This window comes from Narcine bancroftii, chromosome 3 (genome assembly GCF_036971445.1).
Source record: "Narcine bancroftii isolate sNarBan1 chromosome 3, sNarBan1.hap1, whole genome shotgun sequence".
Classification (NCBI taxonomy): domain Eukaryota; kingdom Metazoa; phylum Chordata; class Chondrichthyes; order Torpediniformes; family Narcinidae; genus Narcine; species Narcine bancroftii.
The window spans coordinates 155,776,243-155,803,481 of NC_091471.1; the positions used below are offsets into that span (position 1 = coordinate 155,776,243).

At 43.4% G+C, this 27,239-nt stretch overlaps 1 protein-coding gene and 1 long non-coding RNA gene across 8 annotated transcripts in view; one reads left to right on the top strand and one right to left on the bottom strand.

The window, feature by feature from the left end:
* The window catches only part of LOC138757721 (coiled-coil domain-containing protein 158-like), a 201,327-nt gene that overhangs the window by 65,320 nt on the left and 108,768 nt on the right, over positions 1 to 27,239 (top strand). For all 3 annotated transcript variants that reach the window (XM_069925480.1, XM_069925479.1, XM_069925481.1), the window contains exon 8: positions 8,244 to 8,314. In XM_069925480.1, coding sequence (XP_069781581.1) covers positions 8,244 to 8,314 — 71 coding nt within the window. The remainder of the gene's footprint in view (positions 1 to 8,243; positions 8,315 to 27,239) is intronic.
* LOC138757723 (uncharacterized) lies at positions 1,883 to 27,204 on the bottom strand. 5 transcript variants are annotated; one of them, XR_011353855.1, is made up of 6 exons: positions 27,127 to 27,204; positions 26,983 to 27,042; positions 8,190 to 8,510; positions 6,040 to 8,095; positions 3,847 to 3,993; positions 1,883 to 2,243 (listed from the first exon to the last, which is right to left on the bottom strand). It is a non-coding gene; the product is annotated as an uncharacterized lncRNA (long non-coding RNA). The 5 variants fall into 5 exon arrangements; XR_011353853.1 differs by having other exon boundaries at positions 26,756 to 27,042; XR_011353854.1 differs by lacking the exon at positions 26,983 to 27,042 and having other exon boundaries at positions 6,664 to 8,095; positions 27,127 to 27,194.

Consider the following 27,239-nt stretch of genomic DNA (forward strand, 5'->3'; position numbering starts at 1 on the left):
TGCCTAGAGGTCAGTGACTAGCGGAGTGCCGCAAAGGTCTGTCTGGGACCCTTGCTCTTTATGATTTTTATAAATGACCTGGATGAAGAGGCGGAAGGTTAGGTCAGTAAGTTTGCAGATGATACGATGGTTTGAGGAGTTGTGGATGGAGTTGAAATTTGTCAAAGGTTACAAGAAGATATAGACAGGATGCAGTGTTGAGCAGAGAAGTGGAAGATGGAATTCAATCTGAATAAGTGTGAGGTGATGCATTTTGGAAGGTCGAAACAGAAGGCTGAGTACAAGGTTAATGGTCGGTTACTTAAGAGTGTAGATGAACAGAAGGACCTTGGGGGTCCAAATCCAAGCATCCCTCAAGGTTGCCGCACAGGTTGATAGGATAGTTAAGAAGCCCTATGGGATTGTGCTTAAGAGTCGTGAGGTCATGTGGCAACTCTACAAATCTCTTTCGAGACCACACTTAGAGTATTGTGTTCTTTTCTGGTCACCTCATTATAGGAAGGATGTGGTAGCTATGGAGAGGGTGCAGAGGAGATTTACCAGGATGTTACCTGGATTGGAAACTCAGTCTTATGAGGCAAGGTTCGTAGAGCTGGGACTTTCCTCTTTGGAGCATAGAAGGCTGAAAGGAGATTTAATAGAGGTCTACAAGATTGTGAGAGGCACAGATAGGGAGGACAGACAGCATCTATTTCCCAGAGCAGGAGTAGCAAACACCAGAGGATATGTGTACAAAGTGAGGTTTAGGAGAGATATTAGGGGTAAGTTTTTTACACAGAGAATTGTGGGTATCTGGAACCCCTTGCCAGGGATGGTGGTGAAGGCTGAAACTTTAGGGGACTTTTAGACAGGCATATGGATGTAAGAAAAATAGAGGGTTACGGGATAGGGAGGGTTTAGTACTTTTTAAATGGGTTAGCACAACATTGAGGGTCGAATGGCCTGTACTGCGCTGTCATGTTCTATGTTGTATTCTGTGTTCTAATTGGGTGGCATGGGCTCATGGTGTATATCTAAATTTAAAATTAAAATTTAAGTTTAAATTATTTAAATGAACTATCAGTAAGGTGGGCACTAATGGGTGGCCAGAGTCCAATTTGGATTGACAGGTGATGCGACTTCCAACTAGGTTTCAGACAAGTAGGTCAATCCATAAAGTTCCAGACAGGGAGGTTACGTGTTCCTTCACAATTCCCATGTAACAGATTGGACGTAATAATGTAAATTGTGACATTATTTTCTTTGAGGAAAATGCATGATAAATACAAATGTTTTCAAATGGAGACAAATGAATAAATTATTTTATGAAGTATCTATTCTGCTGCAGCAAGAAAGAATTTTAGTGCATATGTACAATATAGAATGTGTTGCCAATAAATTCATTATCAAACATTTTCAGACCGTTTGGTGTCCATGCATAAACCATATAATTTTAGTTTTAAGGTGTAACAAGTGCATAAAAAGGGAAAAAGATATGTTGACTTTTTTTAGTCAGAGCATTAGAGTGCATGTATAAAAGTATTGCTACAATATTTCAGGACTTTGGTGAGAGCACATCTACATCAGATTTTAGTCTCCTTATTTCAGAAAGAATATATTTACCTTGGAGACAGTGCAGCAAACACAGGATTCATTTCTGACAAGAGTTACAAGCCCAGAGGACCCCAAAACAGCAATAGATGTTCACCAAGACCAATCGTTACTTAAACAAAAGTTGCTTTTAATTATCTTTAAACATGAAAACAGAATCAAACTTTAACTTATCTCTATTGACTTACTTAACCTAACTTAATTGAATACATTTGAGTAACATGGATTTGTAATGTTTTAGTTCTGTGGTTCATTGTCATGTGGATATGATTTTAGTATAGATCTGAAACAGTGCATTTCACTTTCTTTATACTTCCTTTAAAAAAAACCCAGAAATTTACAGCAAATAGCAGGTCTAAAAGCACCATAGGAGGGAGAACAAAGTTTGATGTGCAAAGGGGTATTGAATCAACACTTCAGCCTCTTTTGGACTCAACATTGAGTTCAGAAGCTTCAGATCACGATCACTATACCCTGTTTCATTCAGCAGCTACTGGTAATAATTCTACTCTTCCTCTTTATACTTTCCTTGGTTTCATCATTTGTTTCTTGTTTTCATTTCTACATCCTTATCCCATGCTCTGTCTTCCAAGCATTCCTTCCATTGATAATCCCATTGTATCTGTCTGGCTCTGTTCTTTCCTCCACTGCTCCTGCACAATGTTGTGTTGTGAGGGGTTATAGATAGGTTGAGGTTGGTAAGGATGGGGAAGGGCAACAAAAGGAATTTTTCATCAATCAGATTTCAGATTTATTGTCACACTACATACATGACATCACATACAACCCTGAGATTCTTTTTCCTATGGGTGAGGCAGAATTGCCACTCATTGGTTGTGCAAAAAAACTGTATTCAGTGAACACATTTAAACAAATATGTGTGTGTGTGTGTGTGTGTTTGTGTGTGCGCGTGCGCATAAATATATGTGCATAAATATATCAGAATAATTTACTTCTTTCACATAAGAGACCCATGGTTTCAAGATTTCCTCAATCTCACAGCTTATGAGAAGAAGCTATTTCCTAGCATGGCAGTCTTAATTTTCAGGCTCCTTTACTTCTTTCCTAATGGTAGTGGGTGAAAGATCCTATGAAATAGGTGGTGGGAATTCTCAATAATTCTTTGAGCCCTATTTAAAAAATCCCCCCAGTGAATGGCATCAACAGAGGAAAGGGAGACCCCAGTGATTTTCTTGGCCATTTTGATGATCAGCTGTATTGATTTCCAGTCAAATGCTTCGCAGCAACTATACTGCACAGTGATACAGTCAGACAGATTGGGTTGCTGTAAAATGTTTTCAAGATGGTGGCCAGTAGCCTTGCCCTCCTCAATCTCCTTTGGAAGTGTAGGCACTGCTGTGCCTTCCTGACTAATGAGGAGGTGTTGTGGGTTCACAATAGGTTGTCTCTTACATGCATGCCAAGGAAATTTGTGCTCTCCACTCTCTGCAACAGAGCCATTGATGTGGTCGACCTTCATCCTCCACAAGTCCACAATTGTTCCTTTGACTTATCCATTTTGTTGTTCTTGCACCATAGTGAAGGAGTATAGTAGAGGACTAAGTACAGTCCTCTACTAATAAGGATCATAAGGATGATCATGGAAGAAGTGCTGTCACCAATCCTCATTGATTGCAGTCCATGTGATGCGCTGTGGTGCAGCAAGACTGTACCTCAGGCTTAAACTATGTACACAGCAGTTGTCATATCTTGATGGTTCCATGTGTGCCAGCCTGCCCTCTGCTGGCTTCATGTGTCTTACTGACTCGGAAGAGGTTGGCTAGAGTCTATGTGCAGGTCAGTGATTGACAGCTGGCCAGCCTCCTAGGTTGCCTACCTGCAGGTACAGTGGTTTCCCCTTGTAGTAGGCTGGTGGGAGTGCAACCATTGCTGTGGTTGTATCACCACATTCACCCCCTTCTTAAAATGAGTCCTCGGCGCTTGGTAGTATTTACAAGTTCAGGCAGACCGGCAGCCATCTGTGACTCTGAGACCCAGCGCAGGATCGGCTCCTGGTCAATGGTCAGAGGGGACAGGGTTGCCTGAGAGTCAGCTGGGACCAGTGTGGCAAGGGTGGCTGGTGGTGTGGGAAGGGTGGTATCTGGCAGCAAGAGGGAGTATGTGTGTGGTGGGTCTGTGAGGGGTGGGGCTCTCTGGAGAGGCAGAGGGAGGGGGTCGACTCCTGGGGATCCTGGGTGGGCGTGGTGGGGATGTTGGGTCCCTAGTGGTGCCAGATCCCCACGTCCATTGGGGTACCTGATGTAGGTGTAGTTCAGGTTTGAATGAAGAAGGAGCACCTGCTCGACCAGGGGGTCGGACTTGTAGGTCCACATGTTCTTGCGGAGGAGCACTGGTCCCAGAGACCTTAGCCATATGTGGAGGAAGACACCAGTCGCCGATTTCCTAGGAAATGAGAAAAGGTGCTCGTGAGGGGTCTGATTGGTAGCCATGCACAAGAGTGAGTGTATGGCATGGAGTGCCTCGGGGAGGGCCTCCTCTTATCAGTAGTCAATGGACCAGCCTTTGGGCCTCAGGGCCAGGAGGACTGCCTTCCATTTTCACGCTCTACCTGCCCATTGCCCCAGGGGTTGTAGCTAATCTTGCGACTAGCTGCAATGCCTCACTCTGTCAAGTACTGGCACAGCTCCTCACTCATGAAGCCAAACATGGTGAAAATCTGCATCAGTACCATGATAATGGAGGCAGTGGAGGTGTCAGGGCAAGGGATGGCGAAGGTATTATAGTATTCATCTATGACTGAGAAGAAATAGACATTGTTGTTTGTGAAAGGTGGGGGCCCCTTGAAGTCGACGCTGAGTCGCTTGAAGGGCTATGTGGCCTTAATGATATGGGCCTGTTGTGGGCAGAAGAAGTGTGGTTTGCATTCTGCACAGACCCTGCATGATTCAATCATGGTATGGACTTCTTAGACGGTGAAGGGAAGGTTCTGGGACTTAATGAAGTGGTACAGGTGCGTGATGCCCAGGTGGCAGGTCAGGGACAGGGCGTTGGGGAAGTCGTTCTCGACCTTTTTCCTGTGGATGGTGCTGAACATGAATGTCACTGCACGCTGGTCAGTAAGAAGGTTACACCTCCTGCCTGCCAGGTAGTGGGACCAGTAGGGTTGAGGGTGGAAGCGAGAGCAACATCAGAGACATTGCACTCCACCTGAAATGAGGTGTCCTCATCCATGGCATACATGTGGCATTGGTGATGTCTTGTCTGATGTGAGCAAAGATCACTTGGGTATCGGGAGGAGGGGAAAGGTGGTGGCTTGGGCCAGTGGACGGACCTTGTCCGAGAAAAGGGGACCCACTGGGAGTAGTAAGAGAAGAGCCGTAGGCACCTGCAGAGGCCCTTGAGTGTGTGAGGGAGGGGCAGATCAATTAAGGGGTCCATGCATTCAGAGTCGGGATCAATGACACCATGTTCCAGATGTACCCAGGATGGCGAGGCAGGTGGTACTGAACATACAGTTCTCTTTGTTGTAAGTGAGGTTCAGCTCCTCAGCTGTCCAGAGAAAAATCTTCAGGTTGGCATTGTGGTCCTGCTGGTCATGGCCGCAGATGGTGATATTGTCCAGGTATGGGAAAGTCGCTCTTAGATTGTGCTATCTACCATGCAGTCCATCTCCTGCTGAAACATGGAGACCCCATTTGTGACCTTAAAGGAAACCCAGCAGAACTGGTAGAGGCCCCTGTCTGCCTCAAAAGCAGTATAAGGTATATTCTGGGTGTGGATGGGGAGCTGGTGGTAGGCCAACTGCAGGTCAATCATGGAGAAGACCCTTTAGTGGGCTATCTCATTGACCATGTTGGCAATTCTGGGCAGAGGGTAGGCATCCAGCTGGATGTATGGTTGATGGTCTGGCTAGTCAATGACCATCCTTGGTTTGCTTTCCCCCTTTTACAACCAGGACCTGGGCTTTCAAGGGGCTGGTGCTGGTGCTGGGCTCTATGATACCTTCCACCAGAGGCCGCCTCCCCTCTGCCTCGATAAAGGTCCTGTCAGCCACACAATAGTGGCAGCTATGGGTTTGCAGTCTGGTGTTAAGTAGTTGAAGAGGGATGGAGGGGGGACCCATAGTGTGGAGAGGCCGCAGGTGGACTGGGGCGGTTGATGGGCTTTGTGCTGTGGATAATGAGTGGGCGGAGTGGGCACCTGAAGGCAAGGGTGAGGCTTTGGAGGTGGCACTGGAGATCCATCCCCAGGATGACAGGGGCACAGAGATTGGGCATGACCAGAAGCCTGAACCCTTGATATGTTCCCCCCCACCCCCACTGTCAGGTCCACTGAGCAGCACCCGAGGGCCGTGATAGAGTGGTCCTGGGCAGCGAAGACGATAGAGAAGGTCATGGAGTATATCTTTAATTTCAGCATACAGACCATATTTGGGTGCACAAAGCTCTCAGTGAAGGTACTACCGCTATCAAACAGGCATGTTGTTACCTTCCCATTGAGAGTGATGTCCATCATCGAGGGCCCGAATCCATGGGGAATGCCTTCCATTAGTGTGGTGGACACTAGGACCAGCTCTGGGTCCAAGTTGCTGCTCCCCAATAGTCGTGGCGAATAGCAGCCAGTGGTTTCTCTCTGAGGCGTGGGGTGTGGCGGGTGCGCGGTTGTGTACGTGCGTATGTTGATCACACTGTCCCATTGGCGAGTCGAGTGAGTTGAGGAGGTCGGGAGGCAACTGGCCCATGTTGGCAGTGCTCAATGGATGAACATTGCGTTGGTGCAATTGGGCAACTCAACCGGAAGTTAGGCCATGATTGGTGCAGGTGGACGTGATGTCTTCAGGTGATGGAAGGTGGCGGTGCCTATGGTGAGTACACAGTGGTGGGGTGGGTGGTGGCCGGGCTGAAAGTGGTGGGCCGAGTAATGGCGCTTCCCAGTATTCGCATGTGGTGGCATCTGGTTAATCATAGTGGGCCGCAGCACTACCTGTGGATCTAGAAAAGCACACCTTAGTGAAGTGGCCTTTCTTACCGCATCAGGAGCAATGCGAGTTCCTCGCTGGGCAGCTCTTTCAGGAGTGCCTATCTGACCCACACCAGGACCCACAGTACTTACAGCAGCAGACTGCATTGGTGGTGGCAATCGTCTCTTCCACGTGGGGCCCCTCAGCGACTGCAGCCATCGGCATTGGCGGCCAGAGTTTGGGGAAATCAAGCATCAATGGGTTCTACATGGTGGGCTGCAGCTTCATAAGGGAGACAGTATTTTCTTCCAGTAGTCTCTGTCGGATCTCCCTTGACTGCAACCCTTGTACACAGGCATCTCAGACAAGTTGCTACACCTTCCTTTTGGTTACTCTGGTTTTGGTTATGCACGGATGAGCTAGCTCACGCAGAGCCCCCAGATAGGCATCTGCTGTCTCACCAGGCTGCTGTACCCTGATGCTGAGCAGATACCGGGCATAGAGCTTGTTCGTTGGGGGTCCGTACATGTCCTTCAGGATGGCCATTGCAGGTTCGAAGTCCATGCAGTCTCAGATGGCCTGGAAAGCGCGGGGGCCCAGTTTGATGTGATGTACCGTGAGTCTCTTTTGGTTCGTGTTGATAATTTCAGCCTGTGTCTGGATGATTGCCTCAACTGTATGCTTCCAGGTCTCGAAGTGTGTCAGGGTGTCCAGGTGTTGAGGGTCAATATCCATCCTCTCAATGGTGAGGAACTTCTCCATGGGTCTTAAATTTTAAGTTGATTAAATTGTGATGCATTTGCAAGCAAACACAAAACATGAGAAAGACTGTACTACAGGCTTTGATCAACTTAAAACTCTACACACCAGTTGTCATATCTTGATGGCTTTATTTGTGCCTGACTGTCCTCTGCTGACTCCACATGTCCGACTGACCCGGAAGGGGCCAACTTGAGTCTATATACAGGTCAGTGATTGACAGCCGGCTAGGTGGGGCCAGCCTCCTAGGTTGCCTAACTGCAGGTACAGTGGTTTCCCCTTGCAGTAGGCTGGTGGGAGTGCGGCCAGTGTTGTGGTTGTATCACCACAGTCTGTGGGAAAGAAAGTCACAAATCCAATTGAGAAGAAGATGCATCTATAATATTTTCTAACATCTCCCTAAATTACATAATTGCAAGATTATATTTGATAACAGTCCTGTGAAAGGCTCCTTGGAACATTTTATCAGTTTAAACTGCACTGCAAATACATAGTTTTTGTTGTTGTTACAGAGCTTTAATCAGATGTAAAATGCCAATTAGTGGAGCTACTGCCTTATAGTTCTAAAAATCCACACTGTCTGTGTGGAGTTTGCACATTCTTCCTGTGTCCGTGCAGAGTTTGCACATCCTTTCTGTGTCTATATGGAGATTGCACATCCTTCCTGTCCCTGTGTGGAGTTTGCACATCCTTCCTGTGTCCGTATGGGGTTTGCACATCCTTCCTGTGTCCGTGTGGGGTCTGCATGTCCTTCCTGTGTCCGTGTGGGTTTCCTCTGGGTGCTTTGATTTCCTCACACACTGGAGTGACTTTTTTGGTATTTTGCTAAGGAGGGGAATTCAGGTCAATTAATATTTCCAGCAATAAAAAAATCAATTTTATTGTGTAATATTTTGGAGAAAATGTTCAGAATTCTTACCTGGTTAAATTCAATAATTATAATAACATTTTAATCCATGTTGTTTGGATTTAGAGTGAAGAACTGGACTGCCTGAAAAATGAATCACAGAGTAAAACTGAGCTGTTGCTTAAACAACAAGACCGGTAATTCACTTTGTTTCTTGGTGATTGTTGATATCTTTATTTTCTTCAATACTCCTTTACATTCCTTTCTCTCAGTGATCTCAGCCCTTGCAAAACATATGTAAACTTTCAGGGAGTGAAAATAAAGTCCTGGCCAACTGTAGTGAGCACATCCAAGCAAATGTTCTAAGATCCAGCTTGTAGGTCTGTCATATTTCTGTTGATTAAATCAAAAACATTGATGCTTATTGGCCAGCATTTGACATCAATCTGTTGTCAAAACAGACATTTTTAACTTGTCAATCAACTTAGTCACTTCTGTATTCTTATAATTTTCTGGGGTTTTTTTTGCACTATATTTGTATGTTTTTCAACTCGTCATTCACATTTTTTTTGAAGCCCAGAGACACAGCCATATACTGTTTATACCTCTTATTTTTCAATGCATTTGAATTGTGGAACTTTTTGCCCACCTTTAGATTTTTAGATACTTGTATATTACTCACATTTCACATGAGTTACAAGGTAGATATTCAGACCATCAAATCTTTGTGGATGCTCAAACATTCCTTTCAGTCTCATTCCCCCCCACACCCCCCCCCCCCCACTTATTTCTCTGTAACTCATTCTCTCTCCAACACTAGTCAGCACTCCCTGATTTTCCTATTACCCACCTTTTCTTTTTCTTTGGCTTGGCTTTGCGGACGAAGATTAATGGAGGGATAATGTCCACGTCAGCTGCAGGCTCCTTTGTGGCTGACAAGTCCGACGTGGGACAGGCAGACATGGTTGCAGCGGTTGCAATGGAAAATTGGTGGGTTGGTGTTGGGTGTTGGGTTTTTCCTCCTTTGTCTTTTGTCAGTGAGGTGGGCTCTGCGGTCTTCTTCAAAGGAGGTTGCTGCCCGCCGAACTGTGAGGCACCAAGATGCACGGTTTGAGGCGATATCAGCCCACTGGCGGTGGTCAATGTGGCAGGCACCAAGAGATTTCTTTAGACAGTTCTTGTACCTCTTCTTTGGTGCACCTCTGTCTCGGTGGCCAGTGGAGAGCTCGCCATATAACACGATCTTGGGAAGGCGATGGTCCTCCATTCTGGAGACGTGACCTACCCAACGCAGTTGGATTTTCAGCAGCGTGGATTCGATGCTGTCGGCCTCTGCCATCTCGAGTACTTCGATGTTGGTGATGAAGTCGCTCCAATGAATGTTGAGGCTGGAGCGGAGACAACGCTGGTGGAAGCGTTCTAGGAGCCGTAGGTGATGCCAGTAGAGGACCCATGATTCAGAGCCGAACAGGAGTGTGGGTATGACAACGGCTCTGTATACGCTAATCTTTGTGAGGTTTTTCAGTTAGTTTTTCCAGACTCTTTTGTGTAGTCTTCCAAAGGCGCTATTTGCCTTGGCGAGTCTGTTGTCTATCTCGTTGTTGATCCTTGCATCCGATGAAATGATGCAGCTGAGATAGGTAAACTGGTTGACCATTTTGAGTTTTGTGTGCCCGATGGATATGTGGGGGGGCTGGTAGTCACGGTGGGGAGCTGGCTGATGGAGGACCTCAGTTTTCTTCAGGCTGACTTCCAGGCCAAACATTTTGGCAGTTTCTGCAAAACAGGATGTCAAGCGCTGAAGAGCTGACTCTGAATGGGCAACTAAAACGGCATCGTCTGCAAAGAGTAGTTCACGGACAAGTTGCTCTTGTGTCTTGGTGTGAGCTTGCAGGCACCTCAGATTGAAGAGACTGCCATCTGTGCGGTACCGGATGTAAACAGCATCTATGAAAAACCTGTCATTGTGGAGAGAATGTGTAAATGTTACACAAGCTGCATGAGAGGTCAATTAATGGATGCCCTTAATCAAGAGGGTAACCTGATTCAAGCATGTAAAATCCTAACATGTTGGACATGTTTTCACTTAGAGTCATGGACAAGGTAAGAAAGCTACAAAATCAGGGCTTGGTCATTTAAAACTGAAGTGTAGAAATTTCTTCTTTCAGAGGGTGGGGAATCTCTGCATTTCTGCCCCTGACGGCTGGTAGAGGCTTGATCGTTGATACACTACATAACATAATTGGTGATTTTAGTCAGTGGATTGGACAGTGTTGAAGAATTCAGCTGAGGACCTGAATGATTACACTAAGGTCGTTACAGGTTTTATCAAAACAGCTTTGGATGTTTTTCTCAGCAAATCATTCAAGGTTATTCATAACCAGAAACTCTGGGTGAGCAATGAAATCTGGAACCTGCTGAGAGTCATATCACAGGCATTTAAGTCTGGAGATCCAGAGCACTGCACAAGAACCAAGTATGACTTTCAAAAAGCCATTCCCAGGTGAAGAGAAGATTCCAGACGAGATTGGAAATTATGAAGGATACTTGACAGCTGTGGCAGGGCCTAAAAGACATAACCTGCTACAAAGCCACATCTGGTGCAATGGAATACAGCAAAGTTTCACTCCCAGATGAACTCAATTCCTCTACGCCTGATTTGACCACCAGAACTAGGAAGAACCACAGCATATCCGCATGTCCTCTGATGGTCCTCTACTGTCAGTATCCGAAGATAATGTGCGGGCTATCTTCAGGATAGTGAACCCAAGGAAAGCATCTGGTCCAGATGGATTATCCATCTGAATACTGAAAACCTGTGCCGACTCACTGGCCAATGAATTCATGGATAACTTCAACATCTCACTCTGTCAGTGTGGGGAACCCACCTCTTTCAAACAGGTGTCAATCATAACAGTGCACAAGAAGAGTGTGGTATCTCACATCCACAGTGATGAAGTGTTTTGAGAAGCTGGCATTTAAGCATATGAGCTTCTGTTTGAGTGGTGACATGGTTTCACTCCAATTTCCTACTGTAGCAGCAGGTGTCACCTCATTGGCTCAACATAAAACCTTGGAACTTTTGACCAGCGAAGATGCAAACATCAGGATGCCCTTTACCAGAATCAGGATTTATTGTCCTGATCAAATCATGAAATTTGGTCTTTTGCAACAGCATCATGGTGGTGTAGACATGCATATTATAACCATCTTACGACATTACTGTAAAAATAAAATAATATTAACAAGAATAGTGCACGAAAAGTAAGGCGGTATCTTTGGTTCATTGATTATTCAGGAAGAAGCTGCCCCTGTGCTGCTGAGTGCTCATCTTTGGGCTCCTGTACCTTTTATCTGATGGTTGCAGGATGAAGAGGGCATGGCCTGAGTGGTGGGGGTCTTTAGGATAGAGCCCGCTTTTTGAGACACTGCCTCATGTAGATGTCCTTGATGGAGTGAAGTCTGCGAAGAAGCTGCCCTTGTGCTGGTGAGTGCTCATCTTTGGGCTCCTGTACCTTTTCTCTGATGGTTGCAGGATGAAGAGGGCATGGCCTGAGTGGTGGGGGTCTTTAGGATAGAGCCCGCTTTTTGAGACACTGCCTCATGTAGATGTCCTTGATGGAGTGAAGTCTGCTGCCTGTGATGTTGCAGGCCGAGCTAACAAACCTCTGGAGGTTTTTCTTGTCCTGAGAGTTGGTGCATCCTTGCCAGGAAACCAGCCAGAATGCTCTCCATGGTACACCTGTAGTTTACAAGAGTCTTCGGTGCATACCAAACCTCCTCAGGGATCTCAAAAACTTTCTTTGTGATTGCATCCTCGTGGAGGCTCCAGGACAGATCCTCGGAGATGTTGACACCCAGAAATTTGAAGTTCTTGACCCTCTCCACCACAGAGCCCTTGATGAGGACTGGGCTGTGTTCCCCTGACTCCCTCCTGAAGTCCACAATCATCTCCTTGGTTTTGCTGACATTAAGCACAAGGTTGTTGTCATTACACCATTCAATGAGCTGATCTATCTCCCTCCTGTACACTTCCTCATTGCCGTTTATGATTCTACCAACAAAGTGCCAACTCCAATCCCTCTCGCGGAAGGATAATCAGCAGAGCACAATGAATGTACAGCCACTGCAAGTGGTTGGTTAGGGGTGGACTGATGACATTGCGATGGTGCTGTCAGCCAGTGACTCATCTTCCCTCACCCTCCCACCCACTCACCCCTCTCCCTCCATGAACCGTTCAGGACAGGGGTGACTGGTGGGAGCTGTCAGGTCAGGGGCAGTCGGCGGAGGCTGTCAGGTCGGGGTGGCCTGCGGGGGCCGTCAGGGAAGGGGTGGCTGACGGAAGCTGTCAAGGTGGGGGTCATCAAGGCAGGAGCAGCCAGTGGGGGCCGTCCGGGCAGGGACCATCAGGGCGTGACCAATGTGGGCTGTGATAGCCCCACCGGCCACTGCAGCACCTCACCAGGTCGCTTCAGGTTTTCAGGCAGCTCAAAACATGGCAGAACAATGGCCATCTTCCCTACCCATAATCTCCCTTGCAGCTGGAACTGAACTGGGAAACACAGAGGGGTTCCAGTTGCCTGGGGGATTTTGGGTAGGGAAGACAACCCTTGCTCTGCCATGTATATATGATGGGTGGCACCACAGCACCAGTCACCCTGCCTCCATCGGCTCTGGAGGGCACTACGAGGTGCCACTCAACATGAATGTAAAGCAGGAGGAGTCTTTTTGGGCTGCTCCATGAAAGGTAAATTTATATTTTCCTTCCATGCATATGGCCAGCCTCCAGGTGGAGGCCTGGAGTGAAAGGGCCTTATGACTGTGTGGCTTGGTGCAACAACGCCATGAACTAATTTATTTAGGATATCATGGTAGTAGTTTGTATAAAAGAGGTCAATGAGTCAGGATACAGAAGGATAATTAAAAACTTGGTTGAGTGGTGTACTAACAACAAATTCACACTCATTGTTACAAAAACCAAGGAGCTGATTGTGGACCTTGGGAAGAGAAAACCAGAAGTGTATAATTGGGGGATCAGAGTGGAGAGGGTGTGAAAATTTAAATTAAGACACTATCCTGGAGGCCTTTACTTCCTCAGGTATTTGTAGAGGTTTGTTATGACATTGGAAGCCATGGCAAACTTCTACTGTTTTATAGTGGAAAGAATGCAACATAGTTTGGTATGGGGGCACCAATACATCTGAGCAGAAAGCCCGGCCAAAGGAAATGGACATAGGCACAACTCTTCCCACCTTCAAGAAAATCTACAAGGAATGCAGCCATCAGCAGCAGTAATCATCAAGGTTCCACATCACCAAGGACATGCACTGTTTTCTCTGCTGCCATCAGGAAAGAGGTCTAGGTGCCTCAAGCCTTGTAGCACCAGGTTCAGGAGCAGTGGCTACCCCTCCAACATCAGACTCCTCAACAACAAACTCAATCAGAGACTCATTTAATGACTCTTACTTTTCACATTATTTAAACGTTTAAATGTAGATGTACAGATGATGAGTCTGTTCCAACCCCCCCAAATACACCAAATAGCCAACAACGCCCGTACTCTTTTGAAGGTAGGAGGAAACCATAGCACCTGGAGGAAAACCATGCAAATTCCGTACAGACAGTGGCTGATTCTAACCCAGGTCACTAGTGCTGTGATAGCATTGTACTAACCACTACGCTAACCGCGCTGACCTACTACTGATTTTTTTAATATGTGTTGCACAGTCAGTTTGTTACATTTCTTTCCTTGTTTGCATTTCTCTCTTTTGTATATGTATGTATGTATACCAGACTTAACCTTAACCTAAAAAAACCCCAAATAACCAAACATTAATCTAACAGGGACACTAAGGCCAGTTTGTACTAATGAATAGTAGAAATTCTACTGGCCTGCTGTAAAAAGAATTTCAGGGTTATATGTAATATCATGTATGTTCTCTGACAATAAATCAAACTTTGTACTTTGACATAGTAAATATTTGAAAGACGAAGGTAATGATATAAAACACAACACTGGAGAAACTCAGCAGGTCAAACAGTGTTCTTTATATAGCAAAGATAAAGATACATAACCGATGTTTTGGGCGTCATCAAGATATGGGAAAACTGTTGGCAGGCATCCGAATAAAGAGGTAAGGGAGGAGGGTGGGGGGAGGAGCACGGTCCCAAAGGCAGGAGGTAATATGTGGAGAAGTGGGGGGGGGATGGGCACCGCAGTAAGCGGGAGAGGAAGGATGGCTAGGTGAATAGAGAGGGAAGGGGGTGAAGCGTTAAGGGAAATAAGACAGAGGGAAAGGAAGGAGAAAGGACAGCAGGTTATCAGAAACTGGAGAAGTCAATGTTAATGCCATCTGGCTGGAGAGTGCCCAGATGAAAGATCAGGTGTTGTTCCTCCAATTTACAGGTGGTCTTGGTGGGATAGTGCAAGAGCCAATGGACTGACATGGGAGTGGGGTGTAAAACTGAAATAGTTGGGCACTGGGTGGTCCCTGTCACTGGTGCGGACAGAGCAAAGGTGCTCAGCAAAGTGATCTCCCAGTCTGTGCCCGGTCACAAAAGGAGCACCAAATGCAGTAAATCAGTACTGCAGATACATAAGTGAAGTGTTGCTTCACTTGCAAAGCCTGTTTGGGGCCCCAGACTGTGGTGAGGGAGGAGGTGTGGTTGCATGTGTTGCACCTCCTATGGCCGCAGGTGAATGTGCTAAGGCGGGGTGTGGGGGATGGAAATTGGTAGGGAAGGATGAGTGTACGAGGGAGTCACAGAAGGAACAGATCCTACGAAAGGCAGAGAGGGGAGGAAAGGGAAAGATGTGTCTGGTAGTGGGATCCTGTTGTAAGTACCAGAAATTCCAGAGGATAATGTGGTGGATGCAGAGACTAGTTTGGTAGTAGGCAAGGAGAAAGGGAATCCTGTATTGGTTGCGTCTGAAGGCAGAGGGGGCCGGGGCAGATAAATGGGAAATGGAGAGCTGGGTTGATGGTGGCAGAGGAAAAGCCACATTTGTGGAAGAAGGTAGACATCTCAGATGACCTGGTCTGGAAGACCTCATCGTTGGAACAGATAGACAATAGACAATAGGAGCTGGAGTAGGCCATTTGGCCCGTTGGGCCAGCACCGCCATTTTCGATCATGGCTGATCATTACCATCAGTACCCCTTTCCAGCCTTATCCCCATAACCCTTAACTCCGTTACCCACAAGAGTCTTATCTAACTCTCTTTTGAACATAGTCAGCGAATCCGCCTCTACCACCCTCTGTGGCAGAGCATTCCACAGATTCACACTTCTCTGGGTAAAAAAATGCTTTCTCATCTCCGTCCTGAAGGGCCTACCCTGTATTCTTAAACTATGCCCTCTAGTCCTCGTCTCCCCCATCATTGGGAACAGAGATGGAGAAATTCTGAGAAGGGAATAGAATCCTTGCAGGGGACAGGGTGTGGTGGAGGTAGTTATGGGAGTTGGTGGGGTTTGTAAAATACATCGGTGGAAGGCTCGTCTCTCAAGACAGAGACAGAGAGATCTAGAAAGGGGAGACTGTTGTCAGAGATGGACCAGGTGAGTTTGAGATTGGGGTGGAAGTTGGCAGCGAAGTGAATGAAATTGACAAGCTCATCCTAGGTGCATGAAGCAGCCCCAATGTAGTTATCAACAGAGCGGAGGAAGAGTTGAAGGGCCTGGCCTGTGTAGGATTGTAGCACGGTTTGCTCCACAAACCCCACAAACAGGCAGGCGTAGCTGGGACCCATGCGGATACCCATGGGTATTCCTTTGATTTGAAGGAAGTGGGATGAATCAAAGGAGAAGTTGTTTAGAGTAGTGGTTCTCAGCCTTTTTCTTTCCACTCATATACCACTTTAAGTAATCCCTACGCCATCGGTGCTCTGTGATTAGTAAGGGATTGCTTAAGGTGGTATGTGAGTGGGAAGGGAAGGTTGAGAATTACTGCTCTAGACCCAATTGTTACTGAAATATTTTGCTTGAGAAAAATAGTCATTGACCCATTTCCTTTGGAGTTATGAATGTGCACATAATGAGTCAATTAGGTATGATTAAAACAGTGGTTTTCAAACTTTTTCTTTCCACCCACATACCAACTTAAGCAATCCCTTACTAATCAAAGAGCACCTATGGCATAGGGAATAGTTAAAGTGGTATGTGAATGGAAAGAAAAATGTTGAGAACCACTAGTTAAAAGTGAGGACAAGTTCTGCCAGGTGGAGGAGGGTGGTGGCAAAGGGTGAGTGATTGGGCCTCTTGTCCAGAAAGAAGCAAAGTGCTTTGAGACTTTCTCAATGGGATATGGAGTTTTAAAGGAATTGGTTATCAGTAGTAAAAATGAGGCAGTTCAATTCAGGAAATCTGAAGTTATTGAAGAGATGGAGGGCATGTGAGATATCGCAGATGTAGGAGAGGAGGGATTGGACCTCCCCAGGAGAGTTAAGATAAGATGTAACTAGTTCGGCAGGGCAAGAGCAAGCGGAAACGGTGGGTCTACCCGGATGGTTGGGTTTATGTATCTTGGATAAAAGGTAGAACCTGACAGTATGTGGATGGGAGACAATGAGGTTGGAGGCTGTGGGAGGGAGGTGACCAGAGATGATGAGGTTAGAAATGGTGTTGGAGACTATAGCTAGATGAGCTGTGGTTGGGTCCTATGGAAATGGTAAGCAGGAGGAAGTGCCTGAGAGCTTTTGTCTGGCCTCAGCAAGGTAGAGGTCAGTGCTCCTGACAACAACAGCACTGTTCTTGTCTGTGGGTTTGATGATAAGGTTGGGATTATTGTGCAGAGCATTCGGAGGAGGTAAGATGAGAATAAGAGAGGGGAGTGATGAATTTGAGGTAGTTGATGGCTTGGTGACAATTGGAAATAAAAAGATCCAGATTGGGCAGCTGCCCAGGATAAGGTGACCAAAAGAAGGAAGAAGGCTTAAAGCAGGAGAAGGGGGTCTTGGATGGTGGGTGGGTGGGTGGAAAGTTACAGTTGTGGAAGTAGGCCTGGAGATGGAGGTGATGGAAAAAGACCGGCATCGTGATGTGTGTGAAATTCATTAAGGTGTGAGCAGAGGGGACAAAGCCTCTTTTGGAGATCATGCGCTCTGACTCAGAGAGGGGAAGGTCAGAGGGGATGGTAAAGACCAAGCAGGGGTCAGAGGTGGAATTGGTGTGGTGGAGGAGGTTGAGGGTTTGGGAGGTCAGAGAGTCGAGATGGAAGGTTGGGGAGGTCAGAGTAGGGAGGTGGATGGTTGGAGAGGCCAGAGTGTGGAGGTAAGGTTTTGGTGAAGTGGAGCACAAGTAGAGGTAGTGCAGAAGAGAAGTTAAAGCCAGCATCGATCAGCCTTAATCAGGTTGAATGGCAGATAAAGCTTGAGGGGCCTGGAAGCCTATCCCTGCTCCTGGTTCCTCATATTCTTGGATTTCCTGCATTGGAGTAACTGTAATTTTGTTTCTGAAATTTGCAATAAAATTTTAGAACTTTAGTTCAGCAAGCAGTTGCTATGTGCATGTCTTGGGTTATGAAACTGTTTACACCTAATTTCTGAAATGAGAAGATCATTGAGTTTTTTTTTCTTTTTCACTTCCTCCATGCTAAATTACTCAAAATTAGAATAAGAACTTTTGCCAAGAAATTCAAGTCCACCCAAATGGTTTTGCTGGGGTAATGTGGATGTAGCGGAAGAATGACAGTTTTGGTTGGTGTCCACTGTATGCAAATTATTTTGCAAGCAAGTCATGTGGCTGGGGTTCTGAATTGGGCATCAGGGATCTGGGAATAAATGGATACTATTACCTTAGGATCAGGAATGATGGAAGTGGCACTTTGCTTAAGGATCAGGGCAATAGCAGAATGAGTAAGAGGCATCATTCCCTGTGGAGAGAGGTGGCCTTCTCCTTGGGGATTCATGCTAGGGGAGATGAGATTCAAATTAGATTTCAAATCAGAGAGTTGTGGAGGTGGAACACCACTGCAATGCTGGGGTAGGACCTTAGGATGCAGGCTTTATTTTGCAGGACTCCCAGGTTGGCATAGCAGGGTTAAGACCAGATTGACCTGGGAGAATTTGAAAGTGGGTTTTAAATGTTGACTGCCATTGAGAGCATGACCAAAGAATTAATGGCATCCCTTGTGGCCCTGAGACAGAATTTACATCAAGGCTGCAAAGATGACTTGTGCCTTGAAGTGACCAGTTGCAGTTCACGGTAGTCATACTCTGAAGGTCACAGGTACATTTCATTGCAGGTTATATCAATTTTCAAACACAACTCTGCTATGGTCTCTAGCTTCTAGTTACATGGTAAAGGAATAAGGACATAGAGAGAGATTCTAAACAAATATATTGTGTCTACCTTCACAGTTGAGGACTCACCAAAGTATTCAAAATTTGTTGGTGTACCTGGACTGATGCAAGTGAAGATTTTAAAATGATTAATATTAAAAAGAAAATGCAGGAGAAATGAGAAGCTTAGCTGGCAAATTCCCTCAATATAATTACCTTCCTCCTAGTGGCAGAAGTGGAGGAGAGTTTTTTTTTCAGGTTTTGAACATGTGTGATATTTTGGAATGACACGTGCAGTGTGAAGAAGAAAATGTTCATTTGATGCAGGAAGAGAATGATATCATTTATTTGAAATTTAAGAAGACATGATTAAGTGGCATACAGGAGGCTATTGCACCACAGGGCTTTCACATTTAATGGGGAATATATGCAATGAAGATTGGTTAACATGCTGAAACATAAGGATGTTTCAAATGACAGGGTTTAAGATTGAAAAACTAATCAGATCAATGCTTAATGTTTTGATATTTAAATATTTGTTAGTTAGATGAAGGCACTAAGCATAATTGTTCCAAGTTTGCATACTTACCACATATAGGTACTGTAAAGCTAGATGAGAAACATGACTGTGGACAAATGTGAGATAATCCACTGAATTAAAGTAAATAGAATATTTGTAGGCAAGTAATAACTGTTGATACTCCGAGAGAGAGAGAGAGATCTTGTACACAAATCACAGGAAAACCCACAAAAAGAATGAGAAATGCAAATAGGTTTATTGCAAGAATATTAGGGTAGAAAGGTAAAATTATTGCTGAGATTATTTATACTGTTATGAGCCCAGAGGACCCCAAAGCCCAGCAGCAATAGATATTCACCAAGACAAATGGTTACTTAAACAAAAATTGTTTTTAATTATCTTTAAACATGAAAATAGAATCACACTTTGACTTATCACTATTGATTTAACTCACCTAACTTAACCCCCTTCTATTTCTAAGCCCACGTGTATGTAATGTGTATGTAAGTTCAGAAAAGTTCTTTGATTCACAGTCCAATTTCACTTTGCATTCCTCCAAATGCATTGGTTGCAGGCAATTCTTATACTATGCACAGAATTTAACATTTATAAAGTTCATCAGGCTTTGGTGCTTGAAAGGTAAATGGTTACCACTCAGGAAGGTTCTTGTCAGTTTTCAGAAAGAGATTCATTGTACACTGACACCCACAACTGATTCCTTTTTTAATCAGCCACTTCAGTGTCTTGCTAAAGAAACTTGCCCCCTCCGGGTTCTCCAGATGATAAACTTTCTTTCAGGTCACCACAGAGGGCCTTTTTGTTTCTCTTATTCCAAGTGAAACATAAGACAGCCAGTCCTCTCCTCTTGCATGAACAAGAGCTTTGACTAGGCTGAACTAAGCACTCACAACCCGTCTTCTAAATGGGGTTTACCATAAGTTTCCCAGCTTGTCTGGTTCCAGTCCCAGTTGCTGCTACTAACTGTAGAACTCATCTCTCTCTCACACACACACACACACACACACACACACACACACACACACACACACACACACACACACAATCTGTTTTACTCTCTCTGCTTGCAAAGCCACATTACCCTCATAGAATGCGGCTCTGACAAGCTCTTTCATCTGTTGCCTTTATGTAAACAACAATCCATTAGTGAAGTCTCTTGGGCACTCTCCAAAGCTTTTGCAAAGACTGTTGGCCCTGACATGTCTAGCATGAGCAGAGCTCCAGTATTTTAAATAAGATTTGTTTTAGTGTTTGTATGTGACCTACACTAAAAATCCTGCCCCAATTTATCTCCCAAAAACATATCTGTTCTGTCACACTTTCCCCTTCAAAGGAATTTTAACTCTTGAGTTAAAATTCAGTTATAACTAAACTGTCTTTAAAATCACTAAAGAGATAACAAAACACAATATATAGCATCTCAATGTTGAGATAAAGTATCTCAATGTTGAGAGTATATATTTCTATACATGATAAATTTTAACATCTTGACAAACAATCGACTATCACATTATTTGCGCTTCTGATGTGATTAATTTGCAGATTATATCCTTATAATAATAAACTCCAGGTTAACAATCTTCTGTTTTTTTCTTCATTTTATTCAAAAACACTAGAGGATTATGGTCAGTAAATATCACAATTGGTTCATGAGAGGTACTGAGATATCAAAGTTTTGCAGAGCAAATATTATAGATAACAGTTCTTTCTCAATAGTGGAATAGTTCCTTTGATGAACATTGATTTTTTTTTTGAAAAGTAGGCAACTAGATGGTCAATTTCATTATGTTTTTGTAATAAAACTGCACCTGCTGCTCCCTCATTAGCATCCTCTGCTACAGTAAAAGGTTTATCAAAATCAGGAGGTTTTAACACAGGATAATGGCATGCAGATGATACGAAGTTGGGTGGCAGGGTTAGCTGTGTGGAGGATGCTAGGAGAGTGCAGGGTGATTTAGACAAGTTAGGCGAGTGGGCCAGGATGTGGCAGATGCAGTATAATGTGGATAAATGTGAGGTTATCCAGCTTGGAGGTAAGAACAGGAAAGAGGATTATTATTTAAATGGTATCTGTTTAGGAAAATGGGAGATGCAGCAAGACTTGGGTGTTGCTGTGCATCAGTCATTGAAAGTGGGCGAGCAGGTGCAACAGGTGGTGAGGAGGGCGAATGGTATTTTGGCGTTCATAGCGAGAGGATTTGAGTACAGGATAAAGGAGATCCTGCTGCAGCTGTACAGTGCCTTGGAGAGACCACACCTGTAGTACTGTGTGCAGTTTTGGTCACCTTATCTGAGGAAGGATATCCTTGCCTTGGAGGGGGTACAGAGAAGGTTCACTAGGCTGATACTGGGGATGGAGGGACTCGCATATGAAGAAAGGTTGGATAGACTAGGCTTGTATTCTCTGGAATTTAGAAGATTGAGGGGGGATCTTATAGAAACATAAAATTCTTAAGGGTTTAGACAGACTAGACGCAGTAAGGTTGTTTCCAATGCTGGGAAAAACCAGAACCAGTAGCCATAGTTTAAGGATAAGGGGGAATTATTTTAGGACTGAGATAAGGAAAAATTTCTTCTCTCAGAGAGTGGTAAATGTGTGGAATTCTTTGCCACAGGAAGTAGTTGAGGCCGGTTCCCTGTCAATATTTAAGTGTAGGTTAGATTTGGCCCTTGTAGCCAAGGGGATTAGGGGATATGGGGAGAATGCAGGAACCGGGTACTGATCAGCCATAATCATAATGAATGGCGGTGTAGGCTTGAAAGGCCAAATGGCCTACTCCTACACCTATTTTCTATGTTTAAATTTTCCAAAGCTGTCTGACAAACTTTAGTCTGCCCAAATTTCTCTTCTTTCTTCAAAAGATTGGTTAAAGGAAAAGCAACCTCAGCAAAATTTCCTATAATATCCTGCCATTCCTAAAAACCTTCTCACTGCTTTCTTGCCATTGGGAGTAGGAAACTCAGAAATTGCATTCACTTTAGCTTGAATAGGTGCAACTTTGTCATGACCAACTACGTTACTTAAGTATGTTACACTGGAATTTGCAAATTGACATTTTGCTAAATTAACAGTTAAGTTTGCTTTGGATAATCTTGCAAACAATTTGTCCAATTCCCTTAGATGTTCTTTCCATGTCTCACTTTTTGTGACCAAGTCATCAATATAAGCATCTGTACGTGTTAACCCTTGGATTACAAAATTAATCATCCTTTGGAATGTTGCAGGGGCATTTTTCATGCCAAAAGGTAGCACATTATGCTCATAAACAAGATGGAGTTACAAATGTTGAAATATTCTTTCCTCTTTCAGTTAAAGGCATACACCAGTAACCCTTCAACAAATCCATCTTAAGAAATTTAGCTCTCCCAATTTTATCAATACAGTCATCTATTCTCAGAATAGGATAAGCATCTATTTTAGTTACTGAATCAACCTTCCTGTAATCTATACAGAACCTAACAGTTCCATCTGGTTTCGGTACCAGAATGCAAGGAGAACTCAAATCTGAGTTCAAAGGTTAATAATATAATTTCTCTTCATATATACTACCTCCTGATCCATGATTTTACTCTTCTGAATGTTTAATCTATATGGGTGTTGTTTTATGGGACTTGCTTCTCCCACGTGTACATCATGATAAATCACTGATGTCCTTTTTGGCACATCATGAAACAAATTTGTATATTTCAAAATTAATTCTTTTAACTGCATCTGTTCTTGTGACTTAAGATGACCTAACTTTTCTTCCAAATTTTCCAAAATTGCTGAGTTAGACAGGCGCACAGGAACCATGGTTTCTTTAAGGTTATCCTCCAAGATTTAGTTTCCATAATCTTATGATCCATAGCTTCCTTAACCCTGTCAACAACTAACACCTCTGATACAGATCGTTTTCCACTACCTTTATCCTCTAAATAATGTTTCGTTAACAATTCACCCTTCAAGTAAGATCCACCAGCCATTTCTTTAATCTCCTATTCACTTACTGCTTTGTCCCTTAAGTCAGTAAGATCTGTACCTGTCATCTGTTGCTGAATTAACTCTTTCCTTGACAAAGAGAAATCCTTACTCTCACAATTACCATGCTCTTTCAAAACTATATCAGAAGCACTGGGCAACTCTCTATGAACTGGATCTTCATCAACTCTCATCATTTTCTTAGACAAAGATCTTGTAACAGTACATGCAGGATATATCTCACAATCCTCTTCTACCTCATCCTTACTAGGCCGATTTGTTAATCTCATAACTGACCCAACTTTATCCTCTGCCAAATCATTCCCTAATAAAAACGAGACTCCTTGCATGGGTATCTTTGAAATTACTCCTACTACAACTAATTCTTTAACTAATTCTGAATTCAGCACTATGTTGTGAAGAGATATTGACTCTACCTCACCTCCAACACCTTTAATCAAAGTTGTCTCCCCTGTGTCAGTCTTCTGATTAAGAGTTAAAACATTTTCCAACAACAGTAACTGAGCAGCCTCAGTATCTCTAAGAATTTTAACTGGAACCTGTGATTCTCCTTCCTTTACTGAAATCAAGCCCTCTGACACAAAAAGTTTGAAAACATCCATGACACCCTTACCAGGTTTAGAACATCTGCTCTCCTTAAATTCAACTGTCTGGATACATGCTTCTGGTAAAATCTCCTTTTCTCGTCTCTTTTTCAATACTAAACAATACGCAATAACGTGACCAGGTTTCTTACAAAAATGACATACAAAATCAGAAGTTCTGTCCTTTCCCACCTTACCACCTTTTCTCTTGACATTCTCCCCAGACTTAATTTCAGGTTTACTAGTCTGCTCCACATTAAGCTTCTGAACAGGGTTATTAATCTGTTCCATATTAACCCTCTGAACAGGGTTATTAACCTGCTCCACATTAACCTTCTGAACAGGGTTATTAACCTGTTCCACATTAACCCTCTGAAAATGCTCACTATTCTGAAATGTATTTTTGTGAAGTAGGGCAAATTCGTCCACTAATCTAGCCGTTTGCTGCCTTGTCCCCATGTCTCTCTCATCCAGGTATAATTTAATCTCATTTGGAACACACCTTTTAATTTCCTCAATTAATTTCTCTCAACCTGTCAAAATCATTATTTATTCCTTTTGAGGTGCACCAATAGTCAAAACATACAGATTTTCTCAGAGCAAAATCCATATAAGATTGGTTCCATGTTTTCACCAAACTCCTAAATTTTTGTCTGTAAGCTTCTAGAACCAACTCATAAGCTTTCAATACTGCTTGTTTAACAGTATCATAATTTGCCACTTACTTTGTAGTCAAACTAGTGTATGCAATTTGTGCTTTTCCCTTCAATATACTTTGGAGCATAAGAGGTCATTTTTCTTTTGGCCATCTTGAGCTCTCAGCAACCTTTTCAAAAAGCTGAAAATATGTATCTATAATTTCCTCATCAAAAGGAGAAACTAGATTTGCATCTCAACTAGTCAAAAACCTCTCACCAGGAGTTACAGCTTCAATTCTCTTACTCCCCTCCATCTCAATTTTTAACTTCTCTAATTGAAACTGTCTGTCCCTTTCAATCTTTTTCAAGTCATATTTTCTTTGTGTTTCAGATTCCTCTGCCTCATATATCCTCCATTTTTCAGCCTCTTCTCTTTGTTTTTCAGCCTCATATTGTTGTCTCTGCAACTCAAAATTCTGTTTCTCACTTTCCTCTTTCACTCTCCGTTTTTCTCTTTCTTCTTCCACCCTCCATTTTTCTCTTTTTTCTTCCACTCTCAATTTCTCCAATTCCAATTGAAATTCAACAGATCTATCCTCTGGAAAATTTTCTGAGTCTTTCTCAACAAATTTTCCCTCACCTATATAATATTTCACTATAATCCTCTGTATTTGTATTTTCCTCATCCAATGCTTGACTTCAGTCAGCTTTAATGTCTTAGAAATAACCATCAGTTCCTTTTTTTCTCTTGCTCTGCAGCTCTGCAAGTGATGGTTATAACAAAAATGTATCAACATCCATTGCTGGTGTTTTTCCACACAAGTTTTAAATTAATTTGAAAAAAAAACAATTAACTAATAAATATCAAAAACTCAAATTTTCAATCCAAAAGGATGAGTCCCCATAAAATGTTACAAGCCCAGAGGACCCCAAAATCCAGCAGCAATAGATATTCACCAAGACAAATGGTTACTTAAACAAAAGTTGCTTTTAATTATCTTTAAATATGAAACAGAATCACACTTTAACTTATCACTATTGACTTAACTAACCTAACTTAACCCCCTTCTAATTCTAAGCGCACATGTATGTAATGTGTGTGTAAGTACAGAAAAGGTCTTTGATTCATAGTCCAATCTCACTTTCTCATTCCTCCAAATTCACTGGTAGCAGGGAATTCTCATACTGTGCACAGAATTTAACATTTATAGAGTTCACCAGGCTTTGGCACTTGAAAGGTAAATGGTTACTGCTCAGGAAAGTTCTTGTCGGTTTTCAGAGAGATTTGTTGTACGCTGACACCCACAACTGATTTGTTTTTTAATCAGCCACTTCAGTGTCTTGCTAAAGAAACTTGCCCCCTCAGGGTTCTCCAGATGATAAACTTTCTTTCAGGTCACCACAGAGTTCTTTTTTTCTCTCTCTAATTCCAAGTGAAATATTAGCCAGCTAATCCTCTCCTCTTGCATGATCCAAAAGGTTTTGACCAGCCTGAACTAAGTACTCACAACCTGTCTTCCAAATGGGGTTTTCCACAAGCTTTCCAATTTGTCCTGTTCCAGTCCCATTTGCTGCTGCTCACTGTAGAACTGATCTTGCTCTCTCTCACACACAGAGAAAACCTGTTTTACTCTCTCTCTGCTTGCAAAACCACATGACCCTCCTAGAACAGCAAGTTCCACTCTAGACAGAATGCGGCTCTGACAAGCTCTTTTATCTGTTGCCTTTTTGTAAACAACAATCCATTAGTGAAGTTTCTTGGGCACTCTCCAATGCTTTTGCAAAGACTATTGACCATAACATGGCTAGCATGAGCATAACTCCAGTATTTTAAATAAGATATGTTTTAAAGTGTTTGTATGTGACCTACACTAAAACCCTGCTCCAATTTATCTCCCAAAAACATATCTATTCTGTCACAATATAAGCTCTTGGTGAGAGCATCCCTGAAAAATGGGATACTTTTTTGTCTATTTTCCTAGTGGGAAATTGTGCAAACAAGGTTTGCTTTATTACCTTGTGGGATTAGAGGAGTGTTACAGGAAGAAACTAAATAAACTTGGACAATATTTCTTAAAGTTTAAAATAATAACATCTGACTTCTTTGAAATCAAGAGAATTCTCGACAATTGATACAGAGATAATTTCCATGACAGTTTGGAGAGAGAATTATTGGTAATTTAGAACTAAAATGATGAAAGACTCCTTCATTCAGAGGATTGTGAATGCATGTGGAATTCTTTGCTTCATAAACCTCTGAATTCTCACCTCTTGGGGAACTTCAGACTAAGATCAATTGAGTTTTGGATACTGAAAGAATCAAGTAATTTAGGTTAATGATGGGAAAGTGGAATTGATGTAGAAGACAAGCTGCTATTTTAGTGATTGACAGGTCAGGCTTGATTAACCTTGTGAACAACTACCCCTGTTTTAAAAATGCTGGAGAAATTCAGCAGGTCAAATTCCAGTATCCACTTTATATAGTGGAGATAAAGATACATAACCAATGTTTTGGGCTTGAGTCCTTCATCAAGATATTTACATGTACAGATCTGCTGAGTTTCTCTTCCATTGTGTTTATACTTCAATCACTGCATCTGCAGACTTTTTTGTTTCACACCTGTTCCTGTTTCTTAGGTTCCTATGTCCCCATGACCATTTGTGATGACCATGGTGGACAGTCTGCTTTTTCCATGCATCCAATATAATGTGGTTTTACTCATGTGCAAAATATTCACTCATTCCATGGTAAATCTTGCAGTTTTGATGAAAGCAATGACAAATAAAGACACTAATGCAGTAGCGATACCAGCAGGTAAATCAATCTTGCTTGTTTGTTGTACTTGCCCTTGACTGAGCAGCTGGAACCCTCCTAGTATCAAACATTTGCCTGTTTTCCATTCATAGCTGGTGAAGATAAACATGGGATCACATTTCACAAAAAGGTCCTGTCAGAGAAATGCTCCCACAGAGACAATTTAAGAGTTTTACCTGTTTTGGCGGTGACTTTAAATTTGTAAGCATGCAAAACTGTGGATTGAGATACCTGAACTGCATCACTACCACCATGAGTGAGGTCATCAATTGTGTATTGTTGCAGTAGC